This window comes from Diabrotica virgifera, chromosome 6, assembly GCF_917563875.1.
Source record: "Diabrotica virgifera virgifera chromosome 6, PGI_DIABVI_V3a".
Classification (NCBI taxonomy): domain Eukaryota; kingdom Metazoa; phylum Arthropoda; class Insecta; order Coleoptera; family Chrysomelidae; genus Diabrotica; species Diabrotica virgifera.
Genome location: NC_065448.1, coordinates 240472596 through 240488258, shown reverse-complemented (window position 1 = coordinate 240488258; position 15663 = coordinate 240472596). Strand labels below are relative to the sequence as shown.

The window sequence follows — 15663 nt, the reverse complement described above, 5'->3', positions numbered from 1 at the left end:
GGTGTGGGAACGTAAAATCCTTCGAATGATAACACTGGTAAACACACAATTTGCTGCCGGAAATTTTTTGACTCTTTCTAGGTAATTTGGGTCTGCTGAATCCAAAAATACCACCAGATTTGTTCCATCAGATCGTTTTCAGAAAATACGACAACAGATCACATTTCTAACATATAAGAGTAATTTAACGCAACACCACCTACATACGTAGTGCTGCTACCCATGAAATAAACCAAATACGAATAAAAAGTAAAATATTTATTGTACAATAATGTACTTACAAAAATCATCAAACATTCAAACATATCTGCCAAAAAAACTTAACTTTTCATCTAATTTAACCGGCAGAGTCACAACAAAAATGTGTTATTCGGTGTCACCTAAAAACTTCCTTTTATATGATTTTCTTGCAAAGGCTTTAGAAGGACGGTCCCTTTGAAGACTCCAGCAGTAATCCGCCATCATGTGATAGCCCCATCTCCCTGATACCCCTCTTCCATCGTTTTGATACCTTGGTGAAGATTTTCTGGGAAACGGTCTAAGTGGCTGTGGAGGTAATGAATTTTAATACTCATATGACAACCGTGTTTGTTAAAATTGTTGAGCATTTATTCCACTCTAATGCCCAATTGGTATACTTCCATATTTGTTGCCATTATTTGGAAGGACACACCTTAAACTTCGTTTGGAGCTGTCGATAAAAAGGCGCCAGTGATCTGGTGTATACTCCGATACACCCATTTTTTCCAACAATCCTTTAAGAGGATCGGTACGTTTTTTCGGCTGCAATGCTATTCAAATGGGGATTCATTTTTTTCGAATCCTGAGAAAACTAATAAGTATTTTTAAAAAATTTAAACGCAGAATGAAAGATTATGTTTTTAACGAGGGCCGAAAGTCCCTGAGAACTTCTATAATGTTTATTTTAATAAGTTACAGGGGTGAAAAACTAAGAGAAAATTTAGTGTTATTTTTAATTTCAAATATCTCATTCAAAATAACCTTTTTATTTATTCTAAGGGACTTTCGGCCCTCGGTAATAATTTAGTATTTCAATCTGCGTTTAGATTTTTCAAAAATATTTATTGGTTTTTTCAGGATTCGAAAAAAATGAACACAATGTCCGTGGTAATATTTTCCAAATCTATCTTTGTCATACAACGCACTTTGAACGCACTTAGTCGAATAGAATATTGTCAGTCAGACACTGACAATCAGTAACAATTTTAAATAATTATTTGACATGAATCGGGAATATTTTTAGTTGTTGATTAAATAATATTGATATATAGTGTATGTAATAAATAATTGATTTAAGAGGTGAACTTTATAAAAAGTTATTTATTGTGTATTATTTATGGAAGATAGAAGCAGAGAATACATCAAGATATATTCTGTTATCCACGTATTTTGTTGTTAAGATGTTCAAAATTGTAAGCGTTCCATAGTAACAATACATTATTAAAAAATCACTTTAACACTTTTCCTCTTTTCTCGATTGAGTATTAGTTTTTGTTGTAGGTACATATTAATTATTACAATCACTGAATACATAGCTATTGAAAAAATTATCACATTTATTAATTGAATTAATAATTTGCGATTATACAAAAAATAACAGTTATCCAATAACATTCAAAAGCCATCTCTTTAAGCTAGTTATGACATTGTCAAGTAGAATGACATTCTAGTAATATGTACATATCCATACCAGTGTGAATTTTACTACACGTAATTTGCCATGTAAAGACAGAAAACGTAGTGATAGCCGTAAAATATTTGCGAATTATGTACCCATAGCCTTAAAAAACCATAATATCTTGCTGAGAAAAAAAGGCAAAATATATTTTATCTCTATTACGGTAGTATGTAATTTTGGTGTCTGGGTGAAGAACATTCTTTTCTTTTAGTCTGGAGGTAAGCAACTCGGAAAAATCCTTTGGAAGGTTTAAATTTCTGATAATATCGCTTAGCTCTTCCTGAGTAAAGCACTCAGGACGTGTTGAATCCCCTTCAAAATCACTGTCGTCTTCCTCAAATCTATTGGTCTGTAGTTCGTCAAATAACGTTTCGGCATTATCCTCTGGTAACATAGGTAGACTGCTAAATATTGGAATGGGTATCTGCTTAAGCTGATGTGGAATTGGTCTTATTGCTGAATCCAGGTTAGGATATGTTCACGTATGTCGATTGTTACGATTAATGCCCTTTATATTCACAAGACAGAAAATAGTAATCGTCAAAATGATTTTTTGGTTCCCTCCATACCAGTGGAAAACCAAATTTAAACACTTTCGTTGTCCTTTCGTCCACTGTCGCAAGTTTTCAATACAAGTTTTGCACACTACAGGTGGAGCTCAGGATTTATCTTGACCTCCTACATGAACACCAAAATAGGCCCTTTTGTTCATTTGCCCATTTGTCTTAGAATTTGTTAATTTTGTTTATAAACATATTGCAATTATAGTGGTGGAATATACAGAAATGTAAGAATATTTAAGTATTGGATAAGTATGTTATATCTCGAAAACTGGAGCTGATACAAAAAAAAAAGGTTTGTATTTTTGGAATCAGCACAGATGAATTAACTAAAATCAGTTGATTTTTTTTCGGCAGCAAGACAAACTTTTTTTTTTGTTGAGCTGTGTAATATATGGCCCTTGTAGAAGCAGCGTGATAAACGAATGGAGGCGGAGATACAATAAGGAGTGAGATTTCTCTTCAGAAATGAAAATATAGTCCGATATATAAAGGCCAATAGACGGGCAGGGCATGTGATACGCAGTAACGACAAACGAATTATGAACAATGTGTTCTGGGAAAGGCCAGAGGGAAGAAGGTATGTAAGACGGCCTAGAAAAAGGTGGAATGATGCAGTCAAACAAGATCTAGAGAAAATGGGAGTGAGACAATGGGAATTAGTGGCACAGGAGCGACAAACATGGAAGGCAATAGTAAACGCGGCAAAGACTCACGAAGAGTTGTAATGTCATTGATGATGATGATGATAAATCATATAATCGTCTTCTTCCTGCTTGGATCTATGCTTCCGCTTTACGATCTTCCGCTTCTATTCCCCATTGTTGTACCCCAATCCTAGATAAATCGACTTCAACATCATCCTTCCATTTACTTTTAGTCTGCTGATCTAACTAATTCAACCGTCTGCTCTCTCAAAAAACACTGTCTTTAACACTTCCTCTGACTTTACCACATGACCTGCATATCTTATCTGGTCAGCTATTATATGACGATGTTTTGAGTACCATGTAGAGCAGAAGCGTGCGGTCCATGGAAGCGGGGGAAGCCCCGCTTCCCTATTTATACTTCGATATAAGAAAATATATTATTAATTAATATTTGATAATCAAAAATTTTTCCCTAATCCAAGTAATCTACATATTATCTAGGCAATAGGCATTGAAAAATATTAAAAATTAATCGCGTAATACGAACGAACTCAATATGCACACAATTCAACTATTCGGTCCACTCCTGACAGAAGCGCATCTCAAAATCGCCGCTTGTCATGCAGTTGTCCCGTTTAAAAATTGGTCAGGGTTCAATGACTGCACCCACTAGTCGCGCGAATTTTGGTACTCTGGAAGCGATCGTCCTATCGCCTTCCCGAACGTGAGATGCTCCTGCTGCTAAGGGGTGCTTAGTAGGTATTCCATACATTCGCTTAAAGAATATTTAGATTTAAATTTTTTGCCGAGATTTTTCCTTTTACTGATCTTTTATTTGACATTTTACACAAATCAAATGGTATTGCATTTTGTATAAGACAAATTGATGACTTTATTAATACGATAATTAAAAAACGAGAGCAGTTTAAAAATATTGGGGATAAAACTGAACATATGGGGTTTGTACATGAAAGAAAAATAATAAAGATTGATAATTTCGGACACAGAGAGACAGAGAAAACAGAGGAAACAAAGAGACCTTTTGATAATATTATACAACAAATGAATTCTAGCTTTCAAAATTTTAACGATTTAGAATTTGCAGAATTATATATAATCTTAATATGTATTTCTAATTATAATTCATCAAAATTTCCCACAGAGGATTTTATTTCACTACGATTAAATAATGAATTTTTTTTGATATCCCAGCTTTGTATTCTCAGTTAAGTGTCATTTATGAAACAACCGACATTAATGATAAAGAAATACCCAGAAATCTGGGATTTCTGTATAACTACTGGTTTAAACAAGTCACTGTGTGAAGTGGTCAAGTTGTGTGAATTAGTACTAACTATCCCAGCCACAAGTGCATCAGTTGAACGAAGTTTTGCAGTATTAAGATGCATTAAAAGTTTCAAATTAAGAGTTTAAAAGAAATTCACCAAGCGAAGACAGACTTTGAAAGTTAGCCCTATTATCCATTGAAAAAGACTGCATTCAACAATTATCAGAAGTTGATAGGACAATAGACCTCGAGTATAAATAAGTGTCATTTTAGTGAAAGTTTTGTGTTGTGGAAAATGCCTCGGAGTATAATTTTTTTTTAAATAGGATTCTTCTTTAGAAAACCAAGATCGGCGCGAGGACTCAAGGCCCGAGCTAGCAATACAGATCAATGATAGGTGACTACTCACTAGAATTAGCGGGAATAGAGTGCCTCACGCATTCACGCGTCACGGATTTAGTGTGTCAGTTCTTGTACCCAGGACGTCTCACATAAGTACTTTGCTGATAGAGAGCCCCTGCGCATCAGAGTGTTATCAGGTGGGAAGTGGCTCGACCCTCGACCCTTAAAAAAATATTTTTATATCCTTATTGAATCGCTTCCCCTTTCGAAAAAGTCACCGCACGCCACTTATGTAGTGTCACCAATTCAGCATTGCGGTGAACAGTAAACTGGTGTAACGTGCCACGCTATACTCGATTGGATTCCGGATTAACGCACATCCATTGCACACCATGTATCCAGTTGTTATGCTACACATTGTGTCTTAGAGGACGTAAGATTCAGATGTGTTAGTAGGGCTGTTATTTGTTGGAATGCGGTGGGCATTTTCAAACTTTTACTCCAATCGGGATGTATACACTCCCTATTAGGTCTGGATCCTGCGTATGAAAAAGAAGTTGATTAATAGCAAGCTGAAAATTTGTTAATAGCTTAAGGGTGTCTAGTCGAATAAACTTTGATATATGGGAACACTGAAACAGGGGCAGTTTTAATTGTGGAACAGGTTAAAAATTTGGAACGGTCACAGCACGAAAACGGCACATTTATTTTGTCCGACAGAACAGACTTAAACTCTCCGAACAGAGATTAAACTCTCATGAAAAAATCAGACTGCTATTTATTACCTGTCATAATTCCTGTCATTTGACATATTCTACATGTTCCACTCATTAAAACGCCCATTTGGTGATAAATAGCAGTCTGATTTTTGCATGAAAGTTTAATCTCTGTTCGAAGAGTTTAAGTCTGTTCTGTCGGACAAAATAAATGTGCCGTTTTCGTGCTGTGACCGTTCCAAATTTTTAACCTGTTCCACAATTAAAACTGCCCTTGTTCCAGCGTTCACACATATCAAAGTTTATTCGACTAGACACCTTTAAGCTATTAACAAATTTTCAGCTTGCTATTAATCAACTTTTTTTTCATACGCGGGATCCAGACCTATATTGCCTCCAATATTGTCATATCTAACCTCTTTATAGGTTTTTACTCTAATTTTTTTTTATTAAAATATTTACAAGTAGTGTATGCGTATAATATGTACTTTTATATTTCAGATTTTTGGACATATTTCTGGAGCACATATTAATCCAGCAGTGACAGTAGCTGCAGCCACCTTAGGAATCTTTCCACTAATTAATATTCCAATTTATATATTTGGTCAACTTTTGGGCGCTATAACTGGTTTTGGACTAGTAAAGGTACCTACTTTTTTCCTAATATTATAGTCAAAACATTTCTTATATTATATAATTCTTACGCCGACGCAATACTGGTAGACTACCAAGATGAAGAGAGTCTGCAAAGATTAGTCTACAGTTTTAACATAGCAAAAAATTCAATACAACAATTTCATCTCAAAAACTAAATCAAAAACTAAAACAGCAGTAATCAGTAAAAACCCATCAGATGTAACATAGTAATTAAAGTAATGTAAAAAATAGTCAAGTACATAATGAAAATACAATACCTTGGAATTATAGTGTCCAGTTACGGAGACGTGGACAAAGCAGTGAGAAATCAAGTACAAAACGTATAAATAGGCAGGGTGTTGAAATTTGGTTTAGAGTTGTGACTGCATAGCTTCACTGATGATGCATAGATGATGAAATAGCTATATGGAGATGGTGGTCCAAGTCTGAATCAAATAAAAACAAAAACTGCCATATTTACTCAGATTTGAGTACCTTAAACTGTCTTTTGGTCATTTTCCTACACGAAAAGAAGGTAAGTACGTGGCTAGTCTCCTTTATTTGCTTTCTTCTATATTCGTCGTCTCTTGTGCTTATATATTGTAAAAGCCGGAGATACAGGACGCAGCCAGAAAGCAGTTTCTTAACGAAAAGTCTTGGATTTAAAATATTGTTTATTATTATTATTTCAATTAATATTCTAATTGTTTAAATGTAGTAAACTTTGTATCTAGGGCTTTTCGTATTCCTCGTATTACGAGAGATGTCGCTGTTTTGCGTCTCAAAAGGTAGAATCATTGCATCGGGAGGTTTTCCCTTAAATAGGCAGGGTGTTGATATTTGGTTCAGAGTTGTGACGGCATAGCTTCACTGATGATGCATAGATGCTGAAATAGCTATATGGAGATGGTGGTTCAACTCTGAATCAAATAAAAACAAAAACTGACTTTATCTTTTACAGAAAGTAAATAGACTAGCAGCATGCTAGAAGAACAAACCAGAAACTACTGGAGATATATACGGACTGACATAGAAGAACTGGGTACAAGGGATTGGAAAGAACAAGTGAAGCATCGGGAAAAGTGGAAGAATCTAGTCAGGGCCTCCAAGGCCTATAGTGCTGTCATATATACGAATTTCTTCTGTTTTTGGTTACTATCCTTTAATCTATGGCCATGGGGTATACTTGTTAGGAACACGCGTAAAGCAAGCACTTATTTTGATATTTCTTGAATTCTGCTGTCAAAACTTAATTAACAATATCTTGTAATTTAACTTTATATCTTATATGACATCTTGTTAATTTTCAGCTTTTAATCAACAACTCAGTCCTTAGTATCTCTGGGTTGTGTTCGCCAGGACCTACTGGTGTCCTATCTGCATTTCAGTTGTTCCTATCAGAATTTATATTAACATTGATCTTGATTTTGGTATGCTGTGCAATTTGGGATAGCAGAAATGCGACGAAGCACGATTCACTACCTCTTAGACTTGGTCTTGCAGTAACTGGACTAGCAATGGCTGGAGTAAGTGTATTTTCTTAGAGTTTTTGATACAAAAGTATTTCATTAAATGAAAAAATTGTACCATATAAACAAAATATAAGTATAAAACAAAAAAGCGAAAGCGTTAACTTACAAAATGTTTAAGAAAATATATAGAAAATTACAGGTGGATCATTCAAATAGTTTTTGAGCAACATTGTGCACCGCCTTTGAAAAGAGTATTTGAGAAAAACGCATTTAAAATTTTGACATCTTTTATTTTCAATTTCTTTTTGTTTGTCAAATCGTAAAGTGATGCACACTGGACTATGCTTTTGAATCGCGGAGTAATTTACAAAAGAGAAGGGAAACAGTTGTTGAGTTTTTGCAAGTGAATATGTTCATTTTTCAACAAAATAACCAAGTTTTTAGACGGTTTTTCGCAAATAACTCAAAACGTAAGCATTTTGTCGAAAAAAATATTCTTAGCAAAACTATAGCCTATAAAAAAGTGAAAAAAAACGGTGTATAATTGTTATGTTCATGTAAAACTCCCTTAACCATGAATGTAGGTTGGTACTACTGTCATCTGAACGACAGCTGTCACATACTTAATACTGCGATAGAAAATGGAAACCATGTGCATAATTCTTTTAAATAAAGTATTTTACATCGAGTATTATTTCATTACAAATACTTACGTCCTTTAAGTACAAAGGACTTGACATTTGGCGACGAGGATGGGATAATGGATACAAATATTACAGACACTACATCAACTACAGCCGGTACAAACACGAGTTCCTCGACTACAACTGCGATAGTTGCACCTGCTACAGCTCCAGTAATGTCTACACAAGTTTCTACATTCCAGTTTTCCGTTGAACCTTTTAACCAGACAGCTACAAAATGGTCCAGGTGGGTAAAACGGCTGGAAGGAGCATACAAAGTTTTTAAAATTCCAGAGGAAATGAAATTGCCCTATTTACTACATTACATGGGGTCGGAAGCATACGATACACTGTGTGATAAACTAGCTCCAGAGGTCCCTGAAGACAAGTCATATGAGGATACAGTTAAGTTAATGGATAATTTTTACAACCCTGCACCACTTGAAATTGCTGAAATATTTAGGTTTCAATCAAAAAGACAAGCAGAAGGCGAAAGTATACAAGAATACCTACATTCTCTACAGAAACTTGCCATAAACTGCAACTTTTCCACATATTTAAAAAGTGCTATACGAAATCAGTTTGTTTTTGGTTTACAGTCAAAGAGGATTCAAGCCAGACTATTAGAAACAAAGGGATTGGACTTGGACCGAGCCGTAGAAATTGCAGCAAGCATGGAAACTTCAGAAAAGGATAGTAATCAATTTTCTCACAACAATAATTACAATCAGGCTAGTATAAATGTTTTAAATGCGAAAGCAAAAAGTTCTCATAAAAATACAAACACTAGTAAATTTAATGATAATAATACAGTAAATAATCATAGTAGCTCTCCTAATAATACTTCTACAATGTCAAATAACCCTAATAGGGCTTGTTATAGATGCGGAGACACCTCGCATTTAGCCGATAAATGTAATAAAAAGCATTTAATCTGTAACTTTTGTAAAAACGTCGGACACATTCAAAAAGTTTGTTTAAAGGCACAACAAAATTCACACAGGCAAGTAAATTCAGTAAACTCTGCTCAAGAGGTCTTAGAAGTAAATGCTGGAAATTGCAAAGATAAATTTTTTATAGATTTAAAAGTTAATGGTAATATTTTAAATTTTGAAATTGATTCTGGCGCTGCTGTTACAATCATAAATAAAAATATATTTGAAAAATATTTTCCTGCATTACAATTACAAAAATCGGATGTTAAATTAACTACATACTGCAAAAATAATTTGAATGTTTTAGGTTTAGTTTCAGTGGAGGTTGAGCACCAGGAATTAAAGCACACTCTAAAGTTGTATGTGGTGGATGGTGATGGCTACTCACTGGTTGGTCGAGAGTGGATACATGCTCTGGAAATCAATTTACATCAGGTAAATACAATTCTACATGAAAATTTTGAAATTGCAACTTTGTTAGATAAATATAAACATTTATTTGAAAAGTCAGTTGGTGAAATAAAAGGGTTAGAGGCTGAAATTTATCTAAAACCTGGTACTAAAGCAAAATTTTGTAAGGCCCGTCCTGTAGCTTTTGCATTACGCCCTAAAGTTGAGGCAGAATTAGAGTCCTTAGTAAATCAGGGAGTCTTAAAGAAAGTAGCATTTTCGGACTGGGCAACTCCTATTGTTCCTGTAGTTAAACAAAATGGGGACATACGCATTTGTGGTGATTTTAAAATCACATTAAACCCTTGCATTGAAGTGGATGAATACCCTTTACCTACACCAGATGACCTACTTTCCCAATTAGCAGGTGGGGACAAATATACAAAAATAGATATTACGAAAGCTTACTTACACTTGCCAATAAAAGATGAAATGAAACATTTACTTACATTAAACACCCATAAAGGTTTATTTCAACCAAATCGATTAATGTTTGGAATTGCTAGTGCTCCTGCCAAATGGCAACGTTTAATGGAGCAAATGCTACAAGGAATAGATGGTATTTCAATATTTCAGGATGATATAAGAATAACAGCTCCAAATAATACCTTACATTTACAAAGACTTGAACAAGTTTTAAAGAAATTATCTGAACATAATTTACATATAAATTTGGATAAAAGCGAATTTTTCAAAGACGAGATTGACTACTGTGGATATAAGATGAGTAAAACGGGTGTGTCTACTAGTGCAGATAAGGTAACTGCAATTGCAAATGCTCCAATACCTACAAACAGAACTCAAGTTCGGAGTTTCTGTGGCCTAATTAATTATTACAGACGTTTTTTAAAAGATACTTCTACAATTTTACAACCATTAAATAATTTACTTAAAAAGAATGTCAATTTTAAATGGTCGAATACTTGTCAAACTGCGTTTGACAAAGCAAAAAAACTCATTTGTTCTAGAAATGTTTTATGTCACTATGACCCAAATTTACCATTAGTTCTAGCAACTGATGCATCACCCTATGGGGTAGGTGCAGTACTTTCACATATCTTTCCAGATGGTACAGAGAGACCCTTACAGTTTGCTTCTCAAACTCTTACTACTACACAGCAAAGGTACTCACAAATAGACAAAGAAGCTTACAGCATAATTTTTGGAGTAAAAAAATTTTACAATTATTTATGTGCTAGGAAATTTACTTTGCTCACTGATCATAAACCGTTAGTTCAAATTTTTGCACCTGATAAAAGCCTACCAGTTTTAAGTGCAACAAGAATGCAACATTATGCAATTTTCTTACAAGGTTTGAATTATGACATTCGTTACAAAAATACAGATTCTCATCTCAATGCTGACGCACTTTCACGTCTACCTATAAAATCAGAACAAAATTTCACACATGATGAGCCAGATATTTTTGAAATAAATCAAATTGAAACTTTGCCTACAAATATTAGAGATCTAGCTTTTCATACAAAAAATGATCATACCTTAAAAAAATTACTTGTTGGGTTAAAAACAGGAAAACCTGTTGATAAACGATTTAGCTTCAATATAAATCAAGCTGAATTTTCATTACAATCTGATGTTATTATGAGAGGACAAAGAGTAGTTATACCTACTAAATTGAGAAATAAAATTTTGACAGAATTACATACTGCACATTTTGGAATAGTTAGAATGAAATCTTTAGCTCGTAGTTATTGCTGGTGGCCTCACATAGACCAGGATATTGAGTCACTTTGTAAAAATTGTTTAGAGTGCAATAAGCACAAGAACAACCCAATTAAAGATAATTCTCATATATGGGAGCCACCAAAATTTTGTTTTGAACGAGTGCATGCTGATTACGCTGGACCTTTCAATGGAGGTTATTATTTTATATTGGTAGATTCCTTCAGTAAATGGCCTGAAATTCATTTTACAAAAAATACTACTACAAAAACTACTATTGAAATTTGCCGAAAAATTTTTACAACTTTTGGTATTCCTAAAGTTTTTGTTACAGACAATGGTAGACAATTTGACTCTCATGAGTTTAGAACTTTTATGAAAGATAATGGAATTACACAAAAATTTACTGCACCCTACCATCCTGCAACTAATGGACAGGGAGAGAGATATGTCCAAATACTGAAAAAATGTTTAAGGGCTATGCGAAGTGAGGGAAATGACAGGGAGTTTGAATTATGTAAGCTACTTATGCAATACCGCAGAAGCCCACATACAGTTACAGGTAAAAGTCCCTCAGAACTTATGTTAGGAAGACAAATAAGGAATAGATTAGATTTACTTAAACCTTCATGTAGTGATAGAGTTACCTATACTGATATGAGTCTAAGAAACTTTGATATAGGAACTAGGGTTTCCGTGAGGGATTATTTTCATTCTAAATGGCAATTTGGCATTATTGTACTCAGATTAGGGTTATTGCATTATTTAATTCAGTTAGATGATGGTAGAACATGGAAACGTCATGTAGACCAAATACGGCAAATTGGGGAATATACTCCATCTCAAAATAATCCAACATGTTACATTCCGGATACCATTACTCACAATTTGATTCCGAGGGAGGCATCAATTCCAGAGCACAGTGTCTCACCACCACCTACCGAAGTGATTACTGATGAATCCGAAATTTCAAACAATATGGAAAGTTCGAATAGTGTACCTGGGGCTCAAACTGAAACTGAGGAACCCATTTTAAGGCGTTCCACTAGAGTAAGGAAACCTGTTACCAGACTGAATTTGTAAGTACTTTTACTTCTAGTTAACTTTTGTAATTCATGGTCAAGGGAGGAGGTGTTATGTTCATGTAAAACTCCCTTAACCATGAATGTAGGTTGGTACTACTGTCATCTGAACGACAGCTGTCACATACTTAATACTGCGATAGAAAATGGAAACCATGTGCATAATTCTTTTAAATAAAGTATTTTACATCGAGTATTATTTCATTACAAATACTTACGTCCTTTAAGTACAAAGGACTTGACAATAATATATTAGGTCTCTATACCTAGCAAAAGCAGAGTTATAGCTAATGAAAAATAGGTTCATATTCGAAAAATTCAAAATAGAATAATTCAATGTGAAATATCCAAATAATGAAGCATTTTTGGGGAAAACATCATTTTAACTTTTTTAAAGTGTTTAAAAAAAGCTTTATTTCTGTTTTTACAAAAAAAAAATTCTAGCATCAAATGTAAGCAAGTTACGCTCAAAATAAAATTGGTCCCTTTTGTTTTGGCAAAAAAAAAATCAGGAAGAACATCCCTCAATTAGCAACTTAAATGAAATTAATCGTTACCACTTCACAAGTTATTTTACTTATATGGTGTTTATATGATCTGTAAGTTTCAACGATTCAAAGTGCCTATTTTTTAAAAAAATTTGTTTTTAAAGTAACATTTAAAAAAAATTTAATTTTGAAAAAAATGCTTTTTTTCCTAATAAAACTAAAAATGATTAGAGATACCAAAAATCTTAAACAATAAAAAAATAGGCTTTACTTTTCTGAATATTTTGTATTTTTTGTTTTTCTGTAAGACAAAAATTGGTTAAGATTCGGTGTTTTTAAATTTGCATACACTCGTGATAAGTGACTCGTTCAAGCCCTTTTAATTACAGCTCTTTCAAAGATAAGGACTTTGAACCGATGAAACTTACAGATTATATGATCAATACATACGCGAGTAAAAAACTTGTGAAGTGGTAACAATTAAGTTCATTTGAAATGTTAGTTAGGGGGTGATATTCCCGATTTCTTACCAAAAAAAATGGACCAACTTTATTTTGAGCGTAACTTGTTTATTTTGATGCTAAATTTTTTTTTAAGCAAAAATAAGAATTTTTTAACCACTTTAAAAAAGTTAAAATGAGTTTTCCCCAAAAAATTGCTTCGTTTTTTGGTTATGGCACGTTAAAATATTCGATTTTCAGTTTGACGAATATGAACTTATTTTTCATAAGCTATAACTCTGCTTCTACTAGGTATAGTCACCTAATATATAATACACCATGTTTTTCACTTTTTTACGTACTATGTTTTTGATAAGAATTTTTTTTCGACCAAATATGTACTTACTTTTTCAGTTTATTTGCGAAAAACCATCTGAAAACGTGGTTATTTTGTTGAAAAATTAACATATTCACTCGCAAATAACTCGAAAAGTATTAACTTGTTGAAAAAACTTTATAGAACAAAAGTTGCTTAGAATTAGTCATTTTATCCATTTCCGGACTTATTTCGAACATATATTTTTCACACCCAAAAGGTGGTGAGATTTACCACGATGGATGGAGTATTCTCGAAGTGATGTACTTTCATTTAAAATAATAGAAATAATCGAAAATTTCAAAATTTTCATACCATTCCCCCCTCCCTTTAACTAATTTTTATTAAACATTTTTTTAGGGTGGACTTAGCGGTGCCAATATGAATCCTGCTAGAAGTTTTGGTCCAGCTCTTCTAAATAATACCTGGGATCGCCATTGGGTACGTTTGCATGATCCATTTGTACCATTTGTAAAACTTTGTAAAATACTTCTAATCAATTGTTGGCTACATGGGAGATTAGGGCCAATTAAGACGCAAACAGCTTATTTAGTAATTTTTGGTGATATTTTTTTTAATAGTGTAATTTTTTTCTTCTTCCGTGCCCAAATTTTAAGCGTGGGTAGCTTCCATTACAATTTGCCGATATCGTTCTCGATCTTGCGCGGCAGGTCATAGTTGATCTGCTGATAAGCCAGTCCATTGACGAAGGTTTCGGAGCCATGAATATTTCTTCCTACCAATTCCTCTTTTTCCGTCGACTTTCCATTGAGTATTAACTGCAGCATCCTGTATCTGCTACCTCTCATTTAAGTTTTCTCTTTTTTATCATCTTGATTAAGTCACCTTCGACTTGACCTACTCTATTTAAGACTTCTCTGTTTGAAATGCATCAAACCCAAGATATTCTGAGAATTATACGATATTACCACACCTCGAAGGCTTCTAATCTGTCCATCATGTTAACCTTCATGATCCAGGTTTCATATCCGTAGTTAGTGTATCCATAGGATACACATAACATTTTAGGAACTTTTTTATTTATATAGTTTTATTGCTAAATTTACTTTCATGTAGAATAAATATAGACGGTTGCGTTTTGATTAAATTTGAGCCTCTTACCATCCTCTGGCATGTGTTTCTAGGTCCACCCGTTATCAAAGAGGCTTGTAAGAAGACTGAACTGAATCAAAACGCATCGATTGATTAGCAATTATATTAAAATAATATACGAACGCAGACGACATAAAGGTAAAAAGAGGTGTGCGACAGGGATGTATATTGTCCCCATTATTGTTCAATACATATTCAGAGCACATTAGGAACCTAGCGCTAACGGACATAGACGAGGGAATACTTATAAACGGAGAACGATTAAACAACATAAGATACGCTGATGATACTGTCATTTTTTCAGACAGTCTTGAAGGTCTGAAGACACTTGTCTCCAGGGTGGCAGAAGTAAGTAGCAGGTTTGGGCTTGATTTTAATATCAAAAAAACCAAATACATGGTTATAAGCAAAAATAGGATACCAGGTCAATTACTAGTTAACCAACTATCTATAACACAAATCACCAACTTTTGTTATTTGGGTGCAAACTTAAATGAACAGTGGGACCAATCGACAGAAATTAAGATAAGGATCGAGAAGGCAAGATCAGCTTTCGTCAAAATGAAAAAAATCTTTAACAGCCACGATATAAAATTGGAAATAAAAGATCGTTTATTAAAATGCTACGTATTCTCCGTTCTTTTATATGGCGTGGAGTCATGGACCTTAACTGAAGCATCACTCAAGAGACTCGAAGCATTTGAGATGTGGTGCTATAGACGCATGTTGAGGATTTTCTGGATAGACAGAGTTATCAACGAAGAAGTTCTACATAGAATGGGTAAAGAGCGCGAACTAGTCGTAATCATAAAACGTCGCAAACTGGAATACCTGGGCCATATCATGCGCAATAAACAACGATATGACCTACTTCGGACCATACTTCAAGGTAAAGTGCATGGAAAAAGAGGTCCAGGACGAAGAAGAATATCCTGGCTGCATAACCTGCGAAAATGGTTTAACTTAACCACTACCGGACTTTTCAGGCAGCAGTCAATAAAGTCAGAATAGCCATGTTAGTGTCCAACATCCGTAACGGATAGGCACCAT

The 15663-nt window shown here is 34.0% G+C and overlaps 1 protein-coding gene across 4 annotated transcripts in view; it reads left to right on the top strand.

Moving 5' to 3' along the window:
• The window catches only part of LOC126887420 (aquaporin-like), a 77171-nt gene that overhangs the window by 56594 nt on the left and 4914 nt on the right, over nucleotides 1-15663 (top strand). For 3 of the 4 annotated variants that reach the window (XM_050654934.1, XM_050654933.1, XM_050654935.1), the window contains 3 exons: nucleotides 5757-5900; nucleotides 7202-7417; nucleotides 13861-13941. In XM_050654934.1, coding sequence (XP_050510891.1) covers nucleotides 5757-5900; nucleotides 7202-7417; nucleotides 13861-13941 — 441 coding nt within the window. Of the gene's footprint in view, nucleotides 1-5756; nucleotides 5901-7201; nucleotides 7418-7492; nucleotides 12194-13860; nucleotides 13942-15663 lie in introns of those variants that run through there. The other variant, XR_007699071.1, reaches the window with a different exon arrangement.